We start from the raw sequence: 25,247 nt of genomic DNA on the forward strand, positions 1-25,247 counted from the left end.
CTTCAGTGCCATCAGACGTACCATGGCTCCCCATAGTGGCGGGGCCACAGTACTGCAACGACCAGGACTCTGGGGCGCTGCACTCCCCCCTCCCACCCCCTGTGCGCCTGGCCGCCGGCATTAAAATACTCACCCGCCTCCCTCGACGCTTGCTCTCCGCCTCACAGCTTCTCCTGTATGAGCGGTCACGTGGTGCCGCCCATTTCAGTTGATGAATATGCGGCTCCACCTCCCATAGGGGTGGAGCCGCATATTCATCACTGTAATGGGTGGCACCACGTGACCGCTCATACAGGAGAAGCTGCGGGGCGGAGAGCAAGCGTCGAGGGAGGCGGGTGAGTATTTTAATGCCGGCGGCCAGGCGCACAGGGGGTGGGAGGGGGGAGGATGCCCTAAAGTTTATTTTAAACACAAAAAAATAACAAAAAAAAGATTTTTCATCCCTTCTCCCCAGCGAGCGCTGGAGAGAACGGATGCATGGCGGCTTCAGCACCATGCTGGGGGGACAGTGCTTACGGACTGCACACGGAAAACATCCGTGTGCGGTACGTGTTTTACACGGACCCATTGACTTTAATGGGTCCGTGTAATACGTGCGCTCCCACGAACACTGACATGTCTCCGTGTTTGGCACACGGAGACACAGTCCGCAAAAAATCAATGACATCTGCACAGATGCATTGATTTCAATGTGTCTACGTGTGTCAGTGGCTCCGGTACGTGAGGAAACTGTCACCTCACGTACCGGAGCCACTGACGTGTGAAACCGGCCTTAGACAAATTAAAAAATGGTCCTTTGGAGGAAAGAGCAAACCCCTTTCAAAATATAAACTTTCTTCACCTATCCCTTCAACCCCTGGCCTCCCGAAAAAGTTTTGAAGGAGTTAGATTTCTTTTTTTTTTTTAAATTCGTTTATTGAGAACAAAATGAAATTACGCTACATTCATATTTGCTTTCAAACAATTAAACGTAATGAACAATACAGCTAAATTATGTATTTAGTAAACCTATAATAGAATATTGTATTAATTATAGCAAACATTCTCATGAAGCTATGGAGTAAGGATAGAGTTAGATTTCTTTTAAACAAGTTTTTCCACTTTGATGCCTTACACCGGATTCTTTGCAATCTAGAACAGAGCACCTCCCTTGCCCGAATTACAGAAAGTACAGGAATATATGTACAAAAGGAGAAAGATCAGAAAGCTCTATTCTCTGTGAAATGATTCCACGCAGTATTTTCTTGCTGATCTCAATCATCCAATGGGGTAAGTCACTTAATATTTTATAATGGATACGTAGGGTCAGTAGTCCGGAAGCATCTGATAATATTGTCAGATATCGGACTCAATGTCATAGGGACTAGGACAAAAGTATAAAGTATGACAAGTTATGCTGAGCAGCAATATCATCAATTCAGAATTGGTCATAAACAGCACATAAACAATTGCAAGAAATGTAAATAAATAAATAAAACACATAACCAGTAAAGTCAAGGAAGGTCCAGGTGTCCACCACACCCGACGCGCATTTCACAATGAAATGCTTCGTCGATGTGCTCTTCATGACCAGTCTACTAAGTTATGAGAATTTCTGACTACCCTATATACTGTGAATGGCTGGATCCTCTGCGGCAGTAAAGACTTCTTTAACCATGTATAGCATCTGTACAGCCTTATGCTTAGCGTATTATTGAACCATACAGCATGGATTTCTCATAGATTTAGTCACTTCCGATAATGTATCGTTCAATTGTATTATTCAGATGACATATTCTATTCACCTATAATGAGATTTGCAGGACTCTGGTCCATCGGCCAACTCGGTCTTGTCAGCAGGACAGGAGCCCGCAAACCGCTTTGTCCCTGCAGCATCCCCCCACATCTCTTCTGATTAGTAGCCCTGATGTGACATCATGCATGTGTCATGCTGCAATGACGACATCACTCCATGCCTACTAATCAGAAGAGGCGGCTGGTAGGAGGCAGTTGGCTTGGATCCCATCGAGCAGCCTTGGAATAGTGACACGGTCACTGGACCAAGGTCCTACGAATAGGTTCGCTCATCTCTACCTATCTTTGCCAACGGGTCTTCTTATACTTTCTCCTAGGTACGAGCAGCTCTGAGATGATCTGTAGCTTCTATGGCTTAGCACAAAACCTCGGTAATAATGACAATATTCCAGGAGAGTCAGTTCGTCCAGTCAAGAACTGGAAAACTCCAACCACAGTGTATATTGACCTGTCCTTGTATACGGTCGTCAGCATGGTAAGACACCACCATAAGTAATTTTTATACATTTCTCTGTTCCCTAAAATCTCTGATTCTTGTAAGGTAAGGGGGCCACTACCACCTCCAAAGCACGTGGAACTGTGCATTATGATGAACATTTGCACTACAAAAGGCCCATATATTGGTCTTTCACAGGGGCCCTCTTCGGTCTGTGTCCACCCCTGGAGACCTGTATGGCCCAAAAGAGTTGCTCCAGCTCTAAGAAAATCCAGAAAACACATGCTAATGAGGCTGGAAGTGCATTGGGGGTGGACCGACGAATAGTAAGTGCATTAGTCTACATCATTACTCAACCACCAGTGCCACAATCCTCTTACTTAGTTGTAATTACGGTACCTATAATTTACCTGAATAGTCCAGGGCTCTCCTTAAAGAACAACAAAACCTACAAACATTAGGAGAACAAAGGCCAAAAATTAGAATCCATAAATTTTTATTAGTCAACAAACAAAATGAGATAAAAACAGATAAAAAGAGAATGTTTATGATTTATGAAATGTAATTTTTGTCCTTTGTATTCTTATTGTTTGTAGGTTTTTGTTGCTCTTACTTTATTGACAGCTCTGCTCTTTTCTGGCCAAACGACTAATGCAGCAGAAGGCAGACCTGTTGCCATGACAACCAGAGGTCTCCAGCAGACCTCTTTGGTTGTTACTGCTGGATTGTTATGAGCGCCACCAGTGGCCAAGTCAGCAATTTTGCTACATACAGGCGATCTGATCATCGCCTGTATGTAGCAGAGAGGCGATCGGGTTATGGCAGCTTCTAGTCTCCCATGGAGACTATTGAAGCATGCCAAAGGTAGAAAAAAAAATCTTTTTACAAATATAAAAAACATTATAAAAGTCCAAATCACTCCCTTTTGCCTCATACAAAATAAAACAATAAAACAAAAAAAATCAAACATACACATATTTGGTATCGTCGCATTCAAAATAGCCCGATCTATAAACATAAAAAAGAATTAACCCGATCGCTAAACGGCATACCGAGAAAAAAAAGTAAATACGCCAGAATTACGTTATTTTAGTCGTGCAACATTGCATTCAAATGCAATAAGAGTTGATCAAAAGAACGTTTCTGCACCAAAATGGTATCATTAAAAACATCAGCTTAGCACACAAAACATAAGCCCTCACCCAACCCAAGATCACGAAAAATGGAGACGCTACGGGTATCAGAAAATGGCGCAATTTTTTTAAACAAAATTTTGAATTTTTTTCACCACTTAGATAAAAACTTACCTAGACATGTTTGGTGTCTATGAACTCGTAATGACCTGGAGAATCATAGTGGCAGATCAGTTTCAGCATTTAATTAACATAGTAAAAAAAGCAAAACAAAAAACAATTGTGGAATTGTACTTTTTTGCAACTTCAGCACACTGAATTTATTCCCGTTTTCCAGTACACAATATGGTAAAACCAATGGTGTCGTTCAAAAGTACAACTCGTCCCGCAAAATACAAGCTCTCACATGGCCATATTGACAGAAAAATAAAAAAAGTTATGGCTCTGGGAAGAAGGGGAGCAAAAACGAAAACATAAAAATGAAAATACCTCCGGTAATGAAGGGGTTAAACAACAACCACAAGACGGATTTTATCACTCAGGTATCATTGTAATCAGTGTAACCGCACTAACCTGACACTGTATGTAGGTTGCTGAGCACAATCCTGCTGACAGGTTATATTTAAGGTTCTCTGACCCTTTGTGCCTGACCTCGGATTTGTTCTCTGACCCTTGGTGCCTGACCTCAGACTTGCTCTGACCCTTGGTGCCTGACCTCGGACTTGTTCTCTGACCCTTGGTGCCTGACCTCGGACTTGTTCTCTGATCCTTGGTGCCTGACTTCGGACTTGTTCTCTGACCCTTGGTGGCTGACCTTGGACTTGCTCTCTGACCCTTGGTGCCTGACCTCGGACTTGTTCTCTGACCCTTGGTGGCTGACCTTGGACTTGCTCTCTGACCCTTGGTGCCTGACCTCGGACTTGCTCCTGACTATTCGGTTGTGTTATTCTTTTGTCTCTGATGCATTCTCTTGGTTTGACCTCGGATTCCTTGACCTCCCTGCCCCACAGCTTATCTGTTCGAAGTGACACTGCAGAAGACAAAGGCACTTGCTATTCAATGGGACATGTTATACATTTTTTATTATGGCTCAGGAGCGTCAATCTGCACCTCCTTAATTATTATGTAATTAATATTTTACTTTTTGTGTTAGGATACAAGCCTTCAATCTCTGACAACCTACATCTGGTTCATTATGGTAAGAGACTAAACCTTTACTCAATATTCATTGCAGATTATTCCAGTGAAAATATGTCTCATGTGGACATACCTTTGAAGTAACACTCTCGGAAGTATATCCATTGAGGGTTAGTGCATGACCCAAGGATTTGGTGTTCTTCAGCTACCTGCGACCAACACATCCCCATCAGACCCTGCAAAAAGAACAATAGTCCAGCACTTGGGGAATAAAATGTGTTGTAACTATATTCACTTCTTCATAAAAACTTTGTATCAGCAAGCATTACAATATTTGCAAACTCCATCGCGTTTCGGGCTCAGTGTGAACAGGACTCTGTTCACATATAATGTATCATGGGGGAAATGCACCTCTAGTGCACAGTAAACACATGGGAAAAAATTGTAGGTCAATTATCTAGCGCAGTAAAGAGCCATAAAAAAAAATCCTTGTACTCACCTCACCGCTCACCTCTCCAGCCCCTCCACTCCTCACCGTCACACGTCCTGTCCTCGTCACATTTCTATTCTCGCAGCAAGCGCTAAAATCTCTGCTGAGACTCAAGCGCTAAAATCTTGTGGTATAAAAAATTCTGCCCATTTTGGACTGCAGAACGCATAAAATCACGCCCAGCTTTCTCCGCATTATTCCATTTTTTTTTTTTTGCCATAAATTTAGCACACGCCAAGATTTGCAACTTTCTAAGGCACGGTTTACTCTCGAAATATGCTCAGAATTGTTTTACCTGGAGTGGTCATTTAAACAGAAACAGAAAGTATTCAGAACTAGGGGGGAAAAAACCTGATTAAAAAACTTTTTGTTTACAAGGTTGATTAAAAATTACTAACACGCATTTCAATTTAGGAATGGAAAAATGAATTTATGAACTGGATTCCTGAGGAATTTTGTGGAATTGAGAAAATTGTGTCTCCTGGCCAAAATCTTTGGCTTCCAGACCTCTACATTTACGAAATGTAAGGAAGTGCGCAAGTCTTTAAAACAGCAGATATTTGCATCCAGTACCTTTGACAGGTGTAACTAGGAATTAAAAGGATCAGATACATGGGCTTCTATGCAAGGTTAGGTAATACTGGATTACGCCTATTAGACTTCCCACAAGAAAAATGTACAGGTTTTAAGTTGAATATATACAGTACTAGATGGTTGCCCAATTCTATCGCATTGGGTATTCTAGAATATGTATGTCCACGTAGTATATTGCCCAGCCACGTAGTATATTGCCCAGCCACGTAGTATATTGCCCAGTGACGTAGTATATTGCCCAGACACGTAGTATATTGCCCAGCCACATAGTATATTGCCCAGCGACGTAGTATATTGCCCAGCCATGTAGTATATTGCCTAGTTACATTGTATATTGCCCAGTGATGTAGTATATTGCCCAGCCACGTAGTATATTGCCCAGCCACGTAGTATATTGCCCAGTTACATTGTATATTGCCCAGTGACGTAGTATACAGCAGAGCCACATAGTATATTGCCCAATGATGTAGTATATTGCCCAGTGACGTAGTATACAGCACAGAGCCACGTAGTACATTGCACAGCCCATGTAGTATATTGCCCAGCTATGTAGTATATTGCCCAGCCACTTATGACACAGGTTAAAAAAATAAAAAATAAACATATACTCACCTTCCGCAGGCGTGTTGTAGCTGTCGCCTGTGTGGGGTGCAGGCGGCATCTTCCGGTCCCAGGGTGTGATGACGTCGCGGTCACGTGACCGTGACGCGGCCACATGACCGTGACGTCACGGCAGGTCCTTGTCGTGCAGGACCTGTCATGACGTCGCGGTCACATGACCGTGTAGCGGTCACATGACTGTGACGTCGCGGCAGGTCCTTTCCGTGCAGGACTTGTGATGACGTCGCGGTCACATGACCGTGACGTCATGGCAGGTCCTTCTGCCAGACCATCTGTGCCACCAGAACGTGCCGGTTGCATCACGAGGAGCGGGAAAGGCGGCGTAGGTGAGTATATACCGTAATCGTTTTTTTTTGTATTATTATTTTTAACAATAGATGCTTTTACTATTGGCGCTGCATAGGCTGCGTCAATAGTAAAAAAACTTGGTCACACAGGGTTAGTAGCAGCGGTAACAGAGTGCGTTACCCGAAGCATAACGCGGTCTGTTACCGCCGGCATTAACCCTGTGTGAGCGGTGAGCGGAGGGGAGTATGCGGGCGCCGGGCAGTGAGTGCGGAGAGTAAGGAGCGGCCATCTTTTTCCGGACTGTGCGCGTCGCTGATTGGTCGCGACAGCCATGACAGGCAGCTGGCGAGACCAATCAGCGAACGAATAACCGTTGCAGACAGAAGGACAGACGGAAGTGACCCTCCTTAGACAATTATATAGTAGATATGTACACATATACACACACACATATATATTTCAGTGATGTAACTAATGTCCGATGGGCCCTGGGGCAAAATTTGGACTTGGGCCCCCAACTGCACATAGGGGCCCTTGTAGCATTTTGAGTAAATGGACACACTCACAGTGTGGCTCATTACTAAATTGTCCAGAGCACCAGCTTCTATTTTTCAGTACCCGATGTCCTATGTTTTAGCGCATAGTCACTTGGCCTTGTTTCTACGTTGAATACATATGGTTTATGGACACAATTCTACCATGAAGACCACTTCTAGCAAGGCTTCTGCAAACATTTATTTGGGTGTAGCTGGGTCCCACTGGTTGCTGCCAGTTCTGAGCTGATGGCACTGCTGGACATCTACTGATTTTGAAAGAAAGTATGATGTGTCTTTCATCTGCTGCACTAAGATTCATTGGCCGGCCACTGCATCTACGGTCCACAATGTTGCTCGATTCTTGGTTTCCTCAATGCTTAGAAATACAAGCAGATATTCATCCATCATGCAATACCATCAGGGATGAGTCTCATTGGCTCCAAATTTATTCTGAAGCAGCACAACAACGCTAAACATGCAGCCAATGCCATTAAAAATTATTTGCAGTGTAAGGAATTAATGATACGGAGCCCTAATCTCACATCATCCAGTCTGTCTGGGATTACATGAAAGGACAGAAGGATTTGTACAAGTGAAATCCACAAAAGATCTGGGGTCAGTTATCCAAGATGTTTGGCAAAAATTCCCTGCAAACTGTAGTGCCGGAATCCTTGCTGCCCCTATCCCCCAGCAAGGACACCAACTAACTCACTGCCATGGCCCACATTCCGCTCCTCCTTCTCCTTCCTGCTCTGCCGCTACCTGGGTTACACGCACAGCGCGCAGCTCCCCAGGCACTGTTCTAAGGGCACGTGTGGGCTCCTGTTATGATCCTTAGTGGCTGAGGATCACAGAACTGACGAGCTAAGTAACTGAACATAGAACGAGCTCTAGGGAGGAGGTAACTGGACTGACCGCAATCCTGATCCTAACCAAACACACTAAAGGTAGCCGGTGAACGTGCCTGAATTCCTAGATGTCACGACGCAGCCTGAGAAACTAGCTACCCCTAGAGATAGAAAGTAAGACCTCACTTACCTCAGAGAAATACCCCCAAAGATATAGAAAGCCCCCAACAAATAATAACGGTGAGGTAAGGGGAAAATACAAACGTAGAAATGAAAACAGATTCAGCAAATGAGGCCCGCTAGTACTAGATAGCAGAAGACAGATAGGAAACTGTGCGGTCAGTAGAAAACCCTATACAAAATATCCACGCTGAGAATTCAAGAACCCCCACACCAACTAACGGTGTGAGGGGAGAAACTCAGCCCTCTAGAGCTACCAGCAAGCAAGGAAATCACATATTAGCAAGCTGGACAAGGACAGATAATAAACCAAGAAACATATTGAGCACTGATGAACAAAAAATGAACAAACAGAAACTTAGCTTCTCTTGGAGAGACTGATAACGAAGGTAGTCAGGAGAGATCAAAATAGCACTGAATACATCGACAGCAGGCAACAACTGAAAGTCCAGGTGAGCTAAATAGGAAACCAACTAGCAGATAACGAGACAGCTGATCCCAGCCACAGACCTGCAGAATGACAAAAAGAGCCACCAGAGGGAGCCCAAAGATAGCACTCACACAGTACCACTTGTGACCACAAGAGGGAGCCCAAAAACAGAGTTCACAACAGTACCCCCCCCCTTGAGGAGGGGTCACCGAACCCTCATCAAAACCCCCAGGGCGATCAGGATGAGCAACATGGAAGGCACGAACCAAATCGGCCGCATGAACATCAGAGGCGACAACCCAGGAATTATCCTCCTGACCATAGCCCTTCCACTTAACCAAATACTGAAGCCTCCGTCTAGAAATACGAGAATCCAAGATCTTCTCCACCACGTACTCCAATTCTCCCTCAACCAGCACCGGAGCAGGGGGCCCAACAGAAGGAACCACAGGCACCACATACCTCCGCAACAAAGACCTATGGAACACATTATGAATGGCAAACGACGCTGGGAGGTCCAAACAAAATGACACAGGGTTAAGGATTTCCAAAATCTTATAAGGACCGATGAAGCGAGGCTTGAACTTAGGAGAGGAGACCTTCATAGGAACATACCGAGAAGACAGCCATACCAAATCCCCAACACGAAGTCGGGGACCCACACCGCGACGGCGGTTGGCAAAGCGCTGAGCCTTCTCCTGTGACAACTTCAAATTGTCCACCACATGGTTCCAAATCTGCTGCAACCTATCCACCACAGAATCCACCCCAGGACAGTCAGACGGCTCCACCTGACCCGAGGAAAAACGAGGATGAAAGCCAGAATTACAAAAAAAGGCGAAACCAACGTACTAGCAGAACTAGCCCGATTATTAAGGGCAAACTCGGCCAATGGCAAAAAAGTAACCCAATCATCCTGATCAGCAGAAACAAAACATCTTTAATAAGCTTCCAAGGTCTGATTAGTTCGCTCGGTTTGGCCATTCGTCTGAGGATGGAAGGCAGACGAAAAAGACAAATCAATGCCCATCTTAGCACAAAAGATCCGCCAAAATCTGGACACAAACTGGGATCCTCTGTCAGACACAATATTTTCAGGGATGCCGTGCAAGCGAACCACATTCTGAAAAAATAGAGGAACCAAATCGGAGGAGGAAGGCAACTTAGGCAAGGGCACCAAATGGACCATTTTAGAAAAACGATCACACACCACCCAGATGACAGACATTCTCTGAGAGACTGGAAGATCCGAAATAAAATCCATGGAAATGTGCGTCCAAGGCCTCTTCGGGACAGGCAAAGGCAAAAGCAAACCGCTGGCACGAGAACAGCAAGGCTTAGCCCGAGCACAAATCCCGCGACAAGGAAAGCCACCAGAAGGACCTAGCCACCAAATCTCTGGTACCAAAAATTCCAGGATGGCCTGCCAACACCGAAGAATGAACCTCGGAAATAACTCTGCTGGTCCATCTATCTGGGACAAACAGTCTCTCTGGTGGACAACGGTCAGGTCTATCCGCCTGAAATTCCTGCAGCACTCGTCGCAAATCTGGGGAAATGGCAGACAAAATCACTCCCTCTCTGAGGATACCAGCCGGCTCTGAAACTCCCGGAGAGTCAGGCACAAAACTCCTAGAAAGAGCATCAGCCTTCACGTTCTTCGAACCAGGCAGGTACGAGACCACGAAATCGAAACGGGAGAAAAACAATGACCAACGAGCCTGTCTAGGATTCAGCCACTTGGCAGACTCGAGATAGATCAGATTTTTGTGATCAGTCAAGACCACCACACGATGCTTAGCTCCCTCGAGCCAATGTCGCCACTCCTCAAATGCCCACTTCATAGCCAACAACTCCCGATTACCAACATCATAATTCCGCTCGGCAGGCGAAAACTTTCTTGAAAAGAAAGCACAAGGCTTCATCACAGAGCAATCAGAGCTTCTCTGCGACAAAACAGCCCCTGCTCCAATCTCAGAAGCATCAACCTCGACCTGAATAGGAAGAGAGATATCAGGCTGACATAAAACTGGAGCCGAAGAAAACCGGCGCTTCAGCTCCTGAAAGGCTTCCACGGCCGCAGAAGACCAATTAGTCACATCAGAACCCTTCTTGGTCAAATCCGTCAAGGGTTTAACCACGCCAGAAAAATTAGCAATGAAGCGACGGTAAAAATTAGCAAAACCCAATAACTTCTGAAGACTCTTAACAGATGTAGGCCGAGTCCAGTCATGAATTGCCTGGACCTTGACTGGGTCCATCTCAATAGTAGAAGGAGAAAAAATAAAACCCAAAAAGGAAACCTTCGGTACTCCGAAGAGACATTTTGAGCCCTTCAAAAAAAAAGGCATTAGCACGCAGGACCTGAAATACCATCCTGGCCTGCTTCACATGGGACTCCCAATCCTCAGAAAAGACCAAAATGTCATCCAGATACACAATCATAAATTTATCCAGATATTCTCGGAAGATGTCATGCATGAAGGACTGAAACACAGAAGGAGCATTAGAGAGTCAAAAAGGCATCACCAAGTACTCAAAATGGCCTTCGGGCGTATTAAATGCTGTTTTCCATTCGTCCCCCTGCTTAATACGCACAAGGTTATACGCACCACAAAGATCTATCTTGGTGAACCAACTGGACCCCTTAATCCGAGCAAACAGATCAGACAATAATGGCAAAGGATACTGAAATTTGACCGTGATTTTATTTAGAAGACGATAATCTATACAAGGTCTCAGAGAACCATCCTTCTTGGCCACAAAAAATAATCCTGCACCAAGAGGGGATGAGGACGGCCGAATATGTCCCTTCTCCAAAGACTCCTTTATATAACTCCGCATAGCGGCATGTTCTGGTACAGACAAATTAAAAGTCGTCCCTTAGGGAACTTACTACCAGGAATCAAATTTATAGCACAATCACAATCCCTATGAGGAGGCAGGGCACCGGATCTGGGCTCATCAAATACATCCTGGTAGTCCGACAAAAACTCAGGGACCTCATAAGGAGTGGAAGAAGCAATTGACACCAAAGGAGCATCGATATGAATCCCCTGGCAACCCCAACTTGACACAGACATAGCTTTCCAATCCAGAACTGGATTATGGGCCTGCAACCATGGCAGACCCAAAACGACAACATCATGCAAATTATGCAGCACAAGAAAGCGAATCACCTCCTGATGTATAGGAGTTATGCACATGGTCACTTGAGTCCAATACTGAGGCTTATTCTCAGCCAATGGTGTAGCATCAATTCCACTCAGTGGAATAGGGAATTTTAAAGGCTCCAGGACCAAACCACAGCGTCTGGCAAACGACAAATCCATCAGATTCAGGGCAGCACCTGAATCCACAAAAGCCATAACCGAGTAGGATGACAAAGAACAAATCAAAGTAACAGACAAAATGAATTTAGGCTGTATAGTACCAACGGTGACAGATTTAGCGATTTTTTTTAAGCGCTTAGAGCATGCTGAGATAACATGAGTAGAATCATCACAGTAAAAGCACAACCCATTTTGACGTCTATGACTTTGCCGCTCAATTCTGGTCAGAATTCTGTCACATTGCATAGACTCAGGTCTCTGTTCAGAAAACACCGCCAGATAGTGCGCAGATTTGCGCTCCCGCAAACGCCGATCAATCTGAATGGCCAAAGCCATTCAGTCATTCAGACTTGCAGGCGTGGGGAACCCCACCATAACATTCTTAATGGCTTCAGAAAGACCTTCTCTGAAATTTGCAGCCAGGGCACACTCATTCCATTGAGTAAGCACTGACCATTTCCTAAATTTTTGACAATACACCTCTGCTTCATCCTGTCCCTGAGATAGGGCCAGCAAAGCCTTTTCTGCCTGGTTCTCAAGATTAGGTTCCTCATAAAGCAGTCCAAGCGCCAGAAAAAACGCATCCACATTCAGCAATGCAGGATCTCCTGGCGCCAGGGAGAAAGCCCAATCTTGAGGGTCGCCACGTAACAAGGAGATAACAATTTTAACTTGCTGAGCGGAATCACCAGAGGAACGAGGTCTCAAGGAAAGAAATAATTTACAATTATTCTTAAAATTCAGAAACCTAGATCTATCTTCAGAAAACAACTCAGGAATAGGTATTTTTGGCTCTGACATAGGACTGTGAACAACAAAATCCTGAATGCTTTGCACCCTTGCAGCAAGATGATCCACACTAGAAGTCAGACTCTGAATATCCATGTCTGCAGCTGAACTCAAAGCCACCCAGAGATTAAGGGGATGAGAGAAGCTGGACAGACTGCAGCAAAGGGAGGAAAAAAAAAAAATTGCACTCAGGACTTCTCTTATCCCACTTCTGTGATGCATTAACACTCTTTGGCCTACTGTACTGTTATGATCCTTAGTGGCTGAGGATCACAGAACTGACGAGCTAAGTAACTGAACATAGAACGAGCTCTAGGGAGGAGGTAACTGGACTGACCGCAATCCTGATCCTAACCAAACACACTAAAGGTAGCCGGTGAACGTGCCTGAATTCCTAGACGTCACGACGCAGCCTGAGAAACTAGCTACCCCTAGAGATAGAAAGTAAGACCTCACTTGCCTCAGAGAAATACCCCCAAAGATATAGAAAGCCCCCAACAAATAATAACGGTGAGGTAAGGGGAAAATACAAACGTAGAAATGAAAACAGATTCAGCAAATGAGGCCCGCTAGTACTAGATAGCAGAAGACAGATAGGAAACTGTGCGGTCAGTAGAAAACCCTATACAAAATATCCACGCTGAGAATTCAAGAACCCCCACACCAACTAACGGTGTGAGGGGAGAAACTCAGCCCTCTAGAGCTACCAGCAAGCAAGGAAATCACATATTAGCAAGCTGGACAAGGACAGATAATAAACCAAGAAACATATTGAACACTGATGATCAAAAAATGAACAAACAGAAACTTAGCTTCTCTTGGAGAGACTGATAACGAAGGTAGTCAGGAGAGATCAAAATAGCACTGAATACATCGACAGCAGGCAACAACTGAAAGTCCAGGTGAGCTAAATAGGAAACCAACTAGCAGATAACGAGACAGCTGATCCCAGCCACAGACCTGCAGAATGACAAAAAGAGCCACCAGAGGGAGCCCAAAGATAGCACTCACACAGTACCACTTGTGACCACAAGAGGGAGCCCAAAAACAGAGTTCACAACAGGCTCCCTCCTTCTTATAGGGGCCGCGCGTGCACCACCCTAAAGTGTCCCCAGCCAATGCCTGGGAGACACTTATTATTTAAGGCACCTCCACCTGAACGCAGGAGCCTGTGCATTGTTGTTCTTCTGTTTCTTAAACACGCTTGCTAGTTCTTAAGTCTCAGTGCTCGTATCCCAGTATACCTGTCCTGTACGTAGCGCCCCCACTGCCGCAGGGCCGAGGGGTACCCGGTACCGGGCCTCTGAGTCTCTGCTCTGGGGTCGTCACGGTGGCTAGACCCGGTCCGTGACCCTGCTGAGGGGCGCACAATGAAAGATGGTGGTTTGGTGCTGATGTTATGGTGCGGTGTAGTGCCGGTTGCGGTCAATAACGAGGACACCAGGTTGCAGTCTCTTTACCTCTTTACTGAAGGTCTCGAGGTGTCCACTCCAGGGCACTGTTAACCGGGCTGTCTGAGACCGGCCGGTCCGAAGGCACATCAGGAGTCCCCTTAACAGGTGGGAATCAGCGTCAACCTTCTAGCGCTTGTGTGTTGTAGTCCTTCCCTGCTGAGCACCCCGGGATAGTCCTCACAACTGATTCTGTCTGTCTCTGATGCTCGTTCTCTCCGTCCCCCAGATGATATGGCTAGGACGCACCCGTATGACGGGGTAGGCCTGGAGTTCTTCCGGGACTCTAGAGTCGCCCCTCTCCCACAGCTGCCTCTGTTGTCTGCTTAGGTGTTTAAGTGAGGCAGCCAACCTATAATTGGCTGCCCTGCCGTGGTTTGAAGTAATACTTAAAGTCTCTTACTTTCTCGGCGTTCCGGCCACCGACTGTTTGCACCTCAGAAGGATGTTGCCTCGGTCTTACAGCACAACTCCTTCTCGTCCTATTGCCTCTTTGCTGTATTCCTGCTTTTCTCACTCAGCACAATAAACCTCGCTTCTTGTCCTTTCTTAGGAATCTGTCAGGATCCCATCCCTGACAGGTCCTCTCTCTAGCTCTTCCCAGTGACTTCTCTCTGTCTTCCTGTCCAACCCCCAGTTTTACCAGAGTGTGAGGAGTGGCCTACTAGATAGAACCACTCCCCCTGGTGGCCGGAGTGTGAAGTGTAGTGTGAGTGTTACCTGATCAGGTGAACTCCTTTAGTGCAGTCAGACGTAACATCACTCCCCTTAGTGGCAGAGCGACATTACTGCAACGACCAGGACTCTGGGGCGCTGCACTCCCCCCCGGTTAAATACAGTACTCCCGGACTGGGAAAACAAGAACAACAATACATGTTAACAGGAAACACACAACAATTTGAAATATCATAAACAATTAAACATAACAGTGCTTCCCTTTATGGGAGGTGAGGACTTATGGAACGTTGCGAAAGTTAGGTCATGCACAGTTTATGACTCTCAGTTCAGTGGTTGAAACAGCGGGGACCCCGGGTAAACAAAGGGGTCCCCTTTTAGAAGTTTTTGGAGCAATTCACTGTCCATTACTCCGTTGTCCATTTTTAAAACCTGTAACAGAAGATATGCACACAAACATTTTCAACTAAATAGCAGCCCTCATTAATACCTCCAAGTTTTGTAGCGGAGGGGAGTTTGATTCTGAGTGCTGCGTGTGGACCTTCGCAGCGCAGGGGTCGCTATTGACCTAACAGGGCCCGCTATGCTTGCTACCGCTGGTGTAGTGCACTGTCTTCTGGCTACACTTCTAGTGAGTCTGGGTAGCACTGGCAGGCTAGAGCTCTCAGGGCTGCTGCTACCAACAGTGGGTACGACAGATTCGCCAATAGCAGAGGGAGGACTTGCCATTTCAACGGTTGGCATGGCATCTTCAGGTCGGATCTGCTGAGCTTCCTGAGGCTGCGGGGCCGGATGATCTGGTACCACCCTTGTTTCTGGTGGGTTCGGCTGGGGGACCGTTAGAACAGGTACCACGATGGCCTGATTTATCTGAGTCCAGGACTGGGGAAAGTCACCAAGGACAGTGTGGATCATCTTCTCCTTTTCCACAGGCGGGGAGATTCCTGGAGCCGTTTCCCTCTCTCTCAATTTATCAGGGCAGATCTTAAGGTGATCCCTGGATATCGCTATCGAGGTCTCCCCTCCGTCCTTGCTGATGAGACAGACCTTCGTGTTGTCGAAATCAGATGGCAGGATGGTATACGGTTCCGCTTCCCATTGATCATCGAGCTTGTGTAGTCTCCTCTTTCGTTTGAGTACTTGCTCACCAGGTGACAGGGGAATCGCAGGAGCATGCTGGTTGTAGTCCCTTTCCTGTTTTTGCCTAGCCTTGGCGAGACTTCTTTCTACGCACTCCTGTACTTTGCGGTACCTTTGCTGCCTTTCTACATCCCAATCTGCATCCGGTGAGGTATCTTCGGGGACTAGGACCCCCATGTCCAGATCAACGGGTAACTGGCTAGACCTTCCTCGCATCAGGTACGCTGGAGTGCAGTTGGTAGAATTTACTGGGATGTGATTGTATATATCCACCAAGTCAGGCAACTTTGTCGGCCACAGGTTCCGTTCCGCCACGGGCAAGGTCTTCAATAAGTCAATCACCACTTGGTTCATCTTTTCGCACATCCCATTGGTTTGAGGATGGTACGGTGTGGTTCTGATCTTCTTACACCCGTACAGTTGACAGAACTCTTGGAACACTTCTGCTTCGAAGGCTGGTCCCTGATCGGTCAGTACTTTCTCCGGGTAGCCATGGGGCCTACAAAAGTACTGCTGGAAGGCCTTGGCGGCAGTCCTGGCCGTTAGATCCTTGACAGGTACAACCACCAAAAATCTGGAGTAGTGGTCTACGATGGTAAGAGCGTAGATATAGCCTGACCGGCTAGGTGTCAGCTTCACATGATTCAGCGCGACCAGCTCGAGCGGCCGTTTGGTGATGATAGGCCGCAGGGGAGCCCGTTGGCTGTCACGGTCCTTCCTGCGTAGGCTACATGGACCGCACTCCCGACACCACTTCTCAATGGCTCTCTGTTATGACCCCAATGGCAGAGGGTCTCAGGAATAATGCTAAGTTTGTAAATACAGAAAACCAGCTCATAGGGCAGTGGTAACTGGGCTGACCATATAACTAATCCTAGCACCACAACTACCAGCAGCCGGGGAACGTTCCTACGTTGATCCTAGACGTCTCGCGCCAGCCGGAGAGCTAACTACCCCTAGAAGGGAAAAGAAAGACCTTTCTTGCCTCCAGAGGAAATACCCCAAAAAGTAGGATAGAAGCCCCCCACAAATAATAACTGTGAGGTAAGAGGAAAAGACAAACACAAGAATGAGCTAGGTATTTAGCAAAGAGAGGCCCACTAACTAATAGCAGAATAAAGAAAGATAACTTATATGGTCAGCAAAAAATCCTATCAAAAATATCCACACTGGAAATTCAAGAACCCCCGAACCGTCTAATGGCCCGGGGGGAGAACACCAGCCCCCTAGAGCTTCCAGCAAGGTCAGGAATCACATTTAGTACAAGCTGGACAAAAATGATAGCAAACAAATAACCCAAAAAACAAAGAAGCAAGACTTAGCTTAATTTAGCACGAACCAGGACCAGCAAACAGGAGCAAACAGAATGTGTCTGATAACACCGATGCCAGGCACTGGACTAAGGTTCCAGGAGGTTTATATAGCAACATGTTATGGTTTCCAATGGCAAGGAAACATCAGAAGCATAGAATAAACGGACAAGCTCTCGGGTGATGGAAACTAGAGCTGACCGCGATGCTAAACCTACACACCACACTAGAAGTAGCCAGGGGGCATTCCTGCGTTGTCTCTAGATGCCGCGCGCCAGCCGGAGAACTAACTACCCCTGGTAGAAGAAAACACAGTCCTGGCTTGCCTCCAGAGAATGTCCCCACAGGAGATAGCAGCCCCCCACATATAATAACGGTGAGAGCAGATGAAAAGACACACACAGTATGAAAGCAGATTTAGCACAGAGAGGCCCGCTAACTAAATAGCAGAAAGATACAACAGAGGACTTCGCGGTCAGCTGCAAAACCCTTCAAAACACCATCCTGAAATTACCTTAACTCATGTGACAACTCATGCCACTGGAGTGGTAATTTCAGCCCAACAAGAGCTTCCAGCTGCAGAGATTCACATAAGTGCAAACTGGACAAAACATACAAAAATAGACTTAAGGACAAAAGTGTCCAACCTAGCTGAGCAGAAAACTGGGAGCAGGAACATGCAACAGAATCACTCTGGATACATTGATGGCCAGCATTAGAATGACTGAGGAGCAAGGTTAAATAGGATACTCCCACATCCTGATAGGAACAGGTGAACTGAGAAGGCAAAGCTTGCAGGACACCAGTACCACAAGAGACCACCGGGGGAGCCCACGAACCGAATCACAACAGTACCCCCCCTTAAGGAGGGGGCACCGAACCCTCACAAGAACCACCAGGGCGATCTGGATGAGCCCTATGAAAGGCACGGACCAAATCAGAAGCATGAACATCAGAAGCAGTAACCCAAGAATTATCCTCTTGACCGTAGCCCTTCCATTTCACCAGATATTGAAGTCTCCGTCTGGAAACACGGGAGTCCAAGATTTTCTCCACCACGTACTCCAATTCACCCTCAACCAGCACAGGAGCAGGAGGCTCAACAGAAGGCACAAGTGGTACCTCATACCTCCGCAATAATGACCGATGGAAGACATTATGGATAGCAAAGGATGCTGGGAGGTCCAAACGAAAAGACACAGGGTTAAGAATTTCCAAAATCTTATAAGGACCGATGAACCGAGGCTTAAACTTAGGAGAAGAGACCCTCATAGGGACAAAACGGGAGGACAACCACACCAAGTCCCCAACACGAAGACGAGGACCAACACGACGATGGCGATTAGCAAAACGTTGAGTCTTCTCCTGGGACAACTCCAAATTGTCCACCACCTGCCCCCAAATACGATGCAACCTATCCACCATGGTATCCACTCCAGGACAATCCGAAGACTCCACCTGACCAGATGAAAAACGAGGATGGAACCCTGAATTGCAAAAGAAAGGGGAGACCAAAGTGGCAGAACTGGCCCGATTATTAAGGGCAAACTCAGCCAACGGCAAAAAGGAGACCCAGTCATCCTGATCAGCAGACACGAAACACCTCAAATAAGTCTCCAAGGTCTGATTAGTACGTTCCGTCTGGCCATTTGTCTGGGGATGAAATGCAGACGAAAAAGACAAATCAATGCCCATCCTGGCACAAAACGCCCGCCAAAATCTGGACACAAACTGGGATCCCCTGTCGGAAACGATATTCTCCGGAATACCATGCAGCCGAACCACATTCTGAAAAAACAGGGGCACCAACTCAGATGAGGAAGGCAGCTTGGGCAAGGGCACCAAATGAACCATCTTAGAAAAGCGGTCACACACCACCCAAATGACGGACATCTTCTGAGAAACAGGGAGATCAGAAATAAAATCCATAGAGATGTGTGTCCAAGGCCTCTTAGGAACAGGCAAGGGCAACAACAACCCACTAGCCCGAGAACAACAAGGCTTGGCCCGAGCACAAACATCGCAAAACTGCACAAAAGTACGCACGTCCCGAGACAGGGAAGGCCACCAGAAGGACCTAGCCACCAAATCTCTGGTACCAAAAATTCCCGGATGACCTGCCAACGCAGAAGAATGAACCTCCGAGATGACTCTATTGGTCCACTCATCCGGCACAAACAATCTACCAGGCGGACAACGACCAGGCCGATCCGCCTGAAACTCTTGTAAAGCACGTCGCAGGTCTGGGAAGACAGCAGACAATATCACCCCATCCTTAAGTATACCCGTAGGTTTAGAATCACCAGGGGAATCAGGTTCAAAACTCCTAGAAAGGGCATCCGCCTTCACATTCTTAGTACCTGGCAGATACGAAACCACAAAATTAAACCGGGAGAAAAACAACGACCAGCGCGCCTGTCTAGGATTCAGACGTCTGGCCGACTCAAGATAAATCAAATTTTTGTGATCAGTCAAGACCACCACCTGATGTTTAGCACCCTCAAGCCAATGACGCCACTCCTCGAAAGCCCACTTCATTGCCAAAAGCTCCCGATTACCGACATCATAATTTCGCTCGGCGGGCGAAAATTTTCGAGAAAAGAACGCACAAGGTCTCATCCCCCTGCTTAATTCGCACCAAATTATACGCCCCGCGAAGATCAATCTTAGAGAACCACTTCGCCCCCTCAATGCGAGCAAATAAATCTGTCAGCAATGGCAAAGGATACTGATACTTGACTGTGATCTTATTCAAGAGTCTATAATCAATACAAGGTCTCAAAGAACCATCGCTTTTAGCTACGAAAAAGAACCCCGCTCCAAGAGGAGACGAAGAAGGACGAATATGTCCCTTTTCCAAGGACTCCCTAATATACTCTCGCATGGCAGCATGTTCAGGTACAGACAGATTGAATAGACGACCCTTAGGAAATTTACTGCCAGGGATCAAATCTATGGCGCAATCGCAATCTCTGTGAGGAGGAAGAGAATTAAGAGTAGATTCCTCAAAAACCTCACGATAATCAGACAAAAACTCAGGAATTTCAGAGGGAATAGATGAAGCAATGGAGACCAAAGATGTGTCCCCATGATTTTCCTGACATCCCCAGCTTAGTACAGACATTGTTTTCCAGTCAAGGACTGGGTTATGAGTATGCAACCATGGCAATCCCAGCACCAACACATCATGTAGATTATACAGTACAAGGAAGCGAATCACCTCTTGATGGTCTGGAGTCATACGCATAGTCACTTGTGTCCAGTATTGTGGTTTATTACTAGCCAATGGTGTAGAATCAATACCCTTTAAAGGTATAGGAACTTCCAGAGGCTCTAGATCAAACCCACAGCGCCTGGCAAAGGACCGATCCATAAGACTAAAAGCGGCGCCGGAATCCACATACGCATCCGCAACAATAGAAGATAACGAACAAATTAGAGTTACAGACAAAATAAACTTGGACTGCAAAGTGCCAATAGCAGAGGATTTATCAACTTTCTTTGTTCGTTTAGAGCATGCTGATATAACATGAGTAGAATTTCTGCAGCGCCCCAGAGTCCTGGTCGTTGCAGTACTGTGGCTCCGCCACTATGGGGAGCCATGGTGCGTCCGATGGCACTGAAGGAGTTCATCTGATCAGGTATCACAGACACCAATACATTTCACAGCCGGGCCTCCGGGGGGAGCTAAGGGTTCTATTCATTAGGCCACTCCCCACCATAGTGGGTAAACTGGGGGTCAGGCAGGAAGTTAGATCAGAAAGCTGACTGGATTGGACGAAGCAACACTCAGTGGCAGAGGGTGTTGTGGAGGAAGAGACAGTAGGGTCTCTGTCAGGAGTGGGATCCTGACAGAGGCTTGGCATTGGAAAGAACGTAACGGGTCCGCGCCAGCTCCGGGAAGCGGCGGGATTCAAGAAAGGACTAGAAGCGAGATAGATTGTGCTGAGTGAGAAACGAGATCAAGCGATAGGAGAATTCCAGCAGGGGTCGTGCTGTAAGACCGAAGCAACACACTACTGAGGCGCACTACCGGTGGCCGGAACGCCGAGGGAGTATTATAACATTCAGCTTCAAGCAATACTCTAAACAGCGGCAGGACAGTCAGTTTAAGGCGGGCTGTCTAACACATATCACCTATGAAGTCTTGGGAGGCAATTGCGGGAGAGGGGCGTCTCTAGGGTCCCGGAAGAACTCCAGGCCTACCCGACAAACGGGTGCCGTTCTAACCGTAACATCAGGGAGGGACGGACGATTAGAAGAACATCATTTAATCGAGTTGTGAGGGAACTTAAGAAACAGACACAACAGTTGTGGGGTACTTTCCGTAAGCACAGCAGGGGAGGACTACAACACATAGCGCTAAGAAGGAAGGCACCGATTTCCACCTGTGAAGAGGACTCTGGAGGTGCCATTGGACCAGCCGGACTTGCGCAGCCTGGTGAGCCGTACTCTGGACTGAGGACTCAGAGATCTCCAGTAAAGAGGTAAAGAGACTGCAACCTGGTGTCCTCGTTATTTACCGCGACCTGCACCCCACAACTGCACCGTTACAACACCACTTATTGCACCGGACGTCCCCCACTGACAGACAGGGCCACGGACCGGGTCTAGCCACCGTGACAACCCCAGAACTGAGACTCAGAGGCCCGGCTCCGGGTACCCCTCGGCCCTGCGGCAGTGTGGGGGCGCTCCATTTCCACAATAGAAGCACAAATGATTTTTGCGCCTATAAATCTGTCGTTCGCTTCTGGACAGAAAGCTATCACATTGCATACTCTGTGGTGCCTCTTCAGAAGACACCGCCAACTGGTGCACAGGTTTGCGTTCCCGTAAACGCCGATCAATCTGAATTGCCATTGTCATGGACTCATTCAGACCAGTAGGCGCAGGAAACCCCACCATGACGTCTTTTACAGCATCAGAGAGACCTTCTCTGAAAATTGCCGCCAGAGCGCACTCATTCCACTGAGTAAGCACAGACCATTTTCGAAATTTTTGGCAATATATTTCGGCTTCATCTTGCTCCTGAGAGAGGGCTATTAGGGCTTTCTCAGCCTGAATCTCCAAATTTGGTTCCTCATAAAGCAACCCCAAAGCCAGAAAAAACGCATCCACATTGAGCAACGCAGGATCCCCTGGTGCCAATGAAAATGCCCAATTTTGGGGGTCACCCCGCAGTAAAGAAATAACAATTTTTACTTGCTGGGCAGGATCTCCAGCAGAATGAGATCTCAGCGAAAGAAACAATTTACAATTGTATTTAAAATTTAGAAAACAAGATCGATCTCCAGAAAAAAACTCCGGTATAGGAATTTTAGGTTCAGACCGAGGAGCATGTAACAAAAAATCTTGTATATTCTGAACTTTAGAGGCAAGATTATTCAAATTGGTAGCCAGACTCTGGGGATCCATATTTCAACAGATAAAGTCTGAGCCATTCAGGGGTTAAGAGGAGAGGAAAACAGGAGACTGCAATTAGAGCTGGAGTGCAACTTCAGAGGAAGGAAAAAAAAAAAAAAAAAAAAAGGTTTCACACAGTTCCTTTTCTCTCCTGCTTCAGCCTATAGATTAAACATTTGGGCTGGCCATACTGTTATGGTTTCCAATGGCAAGGAAACATCAGAAGCATAGAATAAACGGACAAGCTCTCGGGTGATGGAAACTAGAGTTGACCGCGATGCTAAACCTACACACCACACTAGAAGTAGCCAGGGGGCATTCCTGCGTTGTCTCTAGATGCCGCGCGCCAGCCGGAGAACTAACTACCCCTGGTAGAAGAAAACACAGTCCTGGCTTGCCTCCAGAGAATGTCCCCACAGGAGATAGCAGCCCCCCACATATAATAACGGTGAGAGCAGATGAAAAGACACACACAGTATGAAAGCAGATTTAGCACAGAGAGGCCCGCTAACTAAATAGCAGAAAGATACAACAGAGGACTTCGCGGTCAGCTGCAAAGCCCTTCAAAACACCATCCTGAAATTACCTTAACTCATGTGACAACTCATGCCACTGGAGTGGTAATTTCAGCCCAACAAGAGCTTCCAGCTGCAGAGATTCACATAAGTGCAAACTGGACAAAACATACAAAAATAGACTTAAGGACAAAAGTGTCCAACTTAGCTGAGCAGAAAACTGGGAGCAGGAACATGCAACAGAATCACTCTGGATACATTGATGGCCAGCATTAGAATGACTGAGGAGCAAGGTTAAATAGGATACTCCCACATCCTGATAGGAACAGGTGAACTGAGAAGGCAAAGCTTGCAGGACACCAGTACCACAAGAGACCACCGGGGGAGCCCACGAACCGAATCACAACAGCAACACCCCTGAAGTAACGACCCAGCTGGGTGCAAACTGAGGGAAGGAAATCCCAGAGTCATATCACTAGTAACCACAAGAGGGAGCCAAAAAAGTCTAATTCACAACAGTACCCCCCCCTTAAGGAGGGGTCACCGAACCCTCACCAAGACCACCAGGGCGATCAGGATGAGCAGAGTGAAAGGCATGAACTAAATCGGCCGCATGCACATCAGAGGCAACCACCCAGGAATTATCCTCCTGACCATAACCCTTCCACTTGACCAAATACTGAAGCCTCCGACTGGAGAGACGAGAATCCAAGATCTTCTCCATCACGTACTCCAACTCGCCCTCAACCAACACCGGAGCAGGAGGCTCAGCAGAAGGAACCACAGGCACAACGTAGCGTCGTAACAAAGACCTATGGAACACGTTGTGAATGGCAAACAAAACCAGAAGATCCAAGCGAAAGGACACTGGATTAAGGATTTCCAATATCTTGTAAGGACCGATGAAGCGAGGCTTAAATTTAGGAGAGGAGACCTTCATAGGAACAAATCGAGAAGACAGCCACACCAGATCCCCAACACGAAATCGGGGACCCACACCGCGGCGGCGGTTGGCAAAACGCTGAGCCTTCTCCTGTGACAATTTTAAGTTGTCCACCACATGATTCCAGATCTGCTGCAACCTATCCACCACAGAATCTACTCCAGGACAGTCAGAAGGCTCCACATGTCCCGAGGAAAAACGAGGATGGAAACCAGAGTTGCAGAAAAATGGCGAAACCAAAGTAGCGGAACTAGCCCGATTATTTAGGGCAAACTCAGCCAACGGCAAGAAGGCCACCCAATCATCCTGATCTGCCGAAACAAAACACCTCAAGTAAGCCTCCAGAGTCTGATTAGTTCGCTCAGTTTGTCCATTAGTCTGAGGATGAAAGGCAGACGAGAACGATAAATCAATGCCCATCCTAGCACAAAAGGATCACCAGAACCTGGAAACAAACTGGGATCCTCTGTCAGACACAATATTCTCAGGAATGCCGTGTAAACGAACCACATTCTGAAGGAACACAGGAACCAGATCGGAAGAGGAAGGCAGCTTAGGCAAAGGCACCAAATGGACCATTTTTGAAAAGCGATCACATACCACCCAGATGACAGACATACCCCAAGACACCGGGAGATCAGAAATGAAATCCATGGAAATATGTGTCCAAGGCCTCTTCGGGACAGGCAAGGGCAAGAGCAACCCGCTGGCATGGGAACAGCAAGGCTTAGCTCGAGCACAAGTCCCACAGGACTGCACAAATGACCGTACATCCCGTGACAAGGAAGGCCACCAAAATGACCTAGCCACCAGATCTCTGGTGCCAAAAATTCCCGGATGACCTGCCAACACCGAGGAATGAACCTCGGAAATGACTCCACTTGCTGGTCCACTTATCAGGAACAAACAGTCTGTCAGGTGGACAAGAGTCAGGTCTACCAGCTTGAAATCTCTGCAACACACGTCGCAAATCAGGAGAAATGGCTGACAAAATAACTCCTTCTTTAAGAATACCAACAGGTTCTGTGACTCCAGGAGAGTCAGGCACAAAGCTCCTTGAAAGAGCATCAGCTTTCACATTCTTTGAACCTGGTAAATACGAGACCACAAAGTCAAAACGGGAGAAAAACAATGACCAGCGGGCCTGTCAAGGATTCAAGTGTTTAGCAGACTCGAGATACATCAAATTTTTGTGATCAGTC

At 46.8% G+C, this 25,247-nt stretch overlaps 1 protein-coding gene across 3 annotated transcripts in view; it reads left to right on the forward strand.

Moving 5' to 3' along the window:
- The first annotated feature begins 1,137 nt into the window (after nucleotides 1–1,137).
- Nucleotides 1,138–25,247, forward strand: part of LOC143807082 (5-hydroxytryptamine receptor 3A-like) — a 56,971-nt gene continuing 32,861 nt past the window's right edge. Inside the window, exons 1-4 of one of the 3 annotated variants that reach the window (XM_077288286.1) lie at nucleotides 1,138–1,269; nucleotides 2,112–2,269; nucleotides 4,517–4,561; nucleotides 5,405–5,514. In XM_077288286.1, coding sequence (XP_077144401.1) covers nucleotides 1,224–1,269; nucleotides 2,112–2,269; nucleotides 4,517–4,561; nucleotides 5,405–5,514 — 359 coding nt within the window. In that variant the 5' untranslated portion in view covers nucleotides 1,138–1,223. Of the gene's footprint in view, nucleotides 1,270–2,111; nucleotides 2,270–2,428; nucleotides 2,557–3,700; nucleotides 3,906–4,516; nucleotides 4,562–5,404; nucleotides 5,515–25,247 lie in introns of those variants that run through there. The other 2 variants (XM_077288287.1, XM_077288288.1) reach the window with 2 other exon arrangements.

This window comes from Ranitomeya variabilis, chromosome 2, assembly GCF_051348905.1.
Source record: "Ranitomeya variabilis isolate aRanVar5 chromosome 2, aRanVar5.hap1, whole genome shotgun sequence".
In the NCBI taxonomy this organism is placed as follows: Eukaryota; Metazoa; Chordata; class Amphibia; order Anura; family Dendrobatidae; genus Ranitomeya; species Ranitomeya variabilis.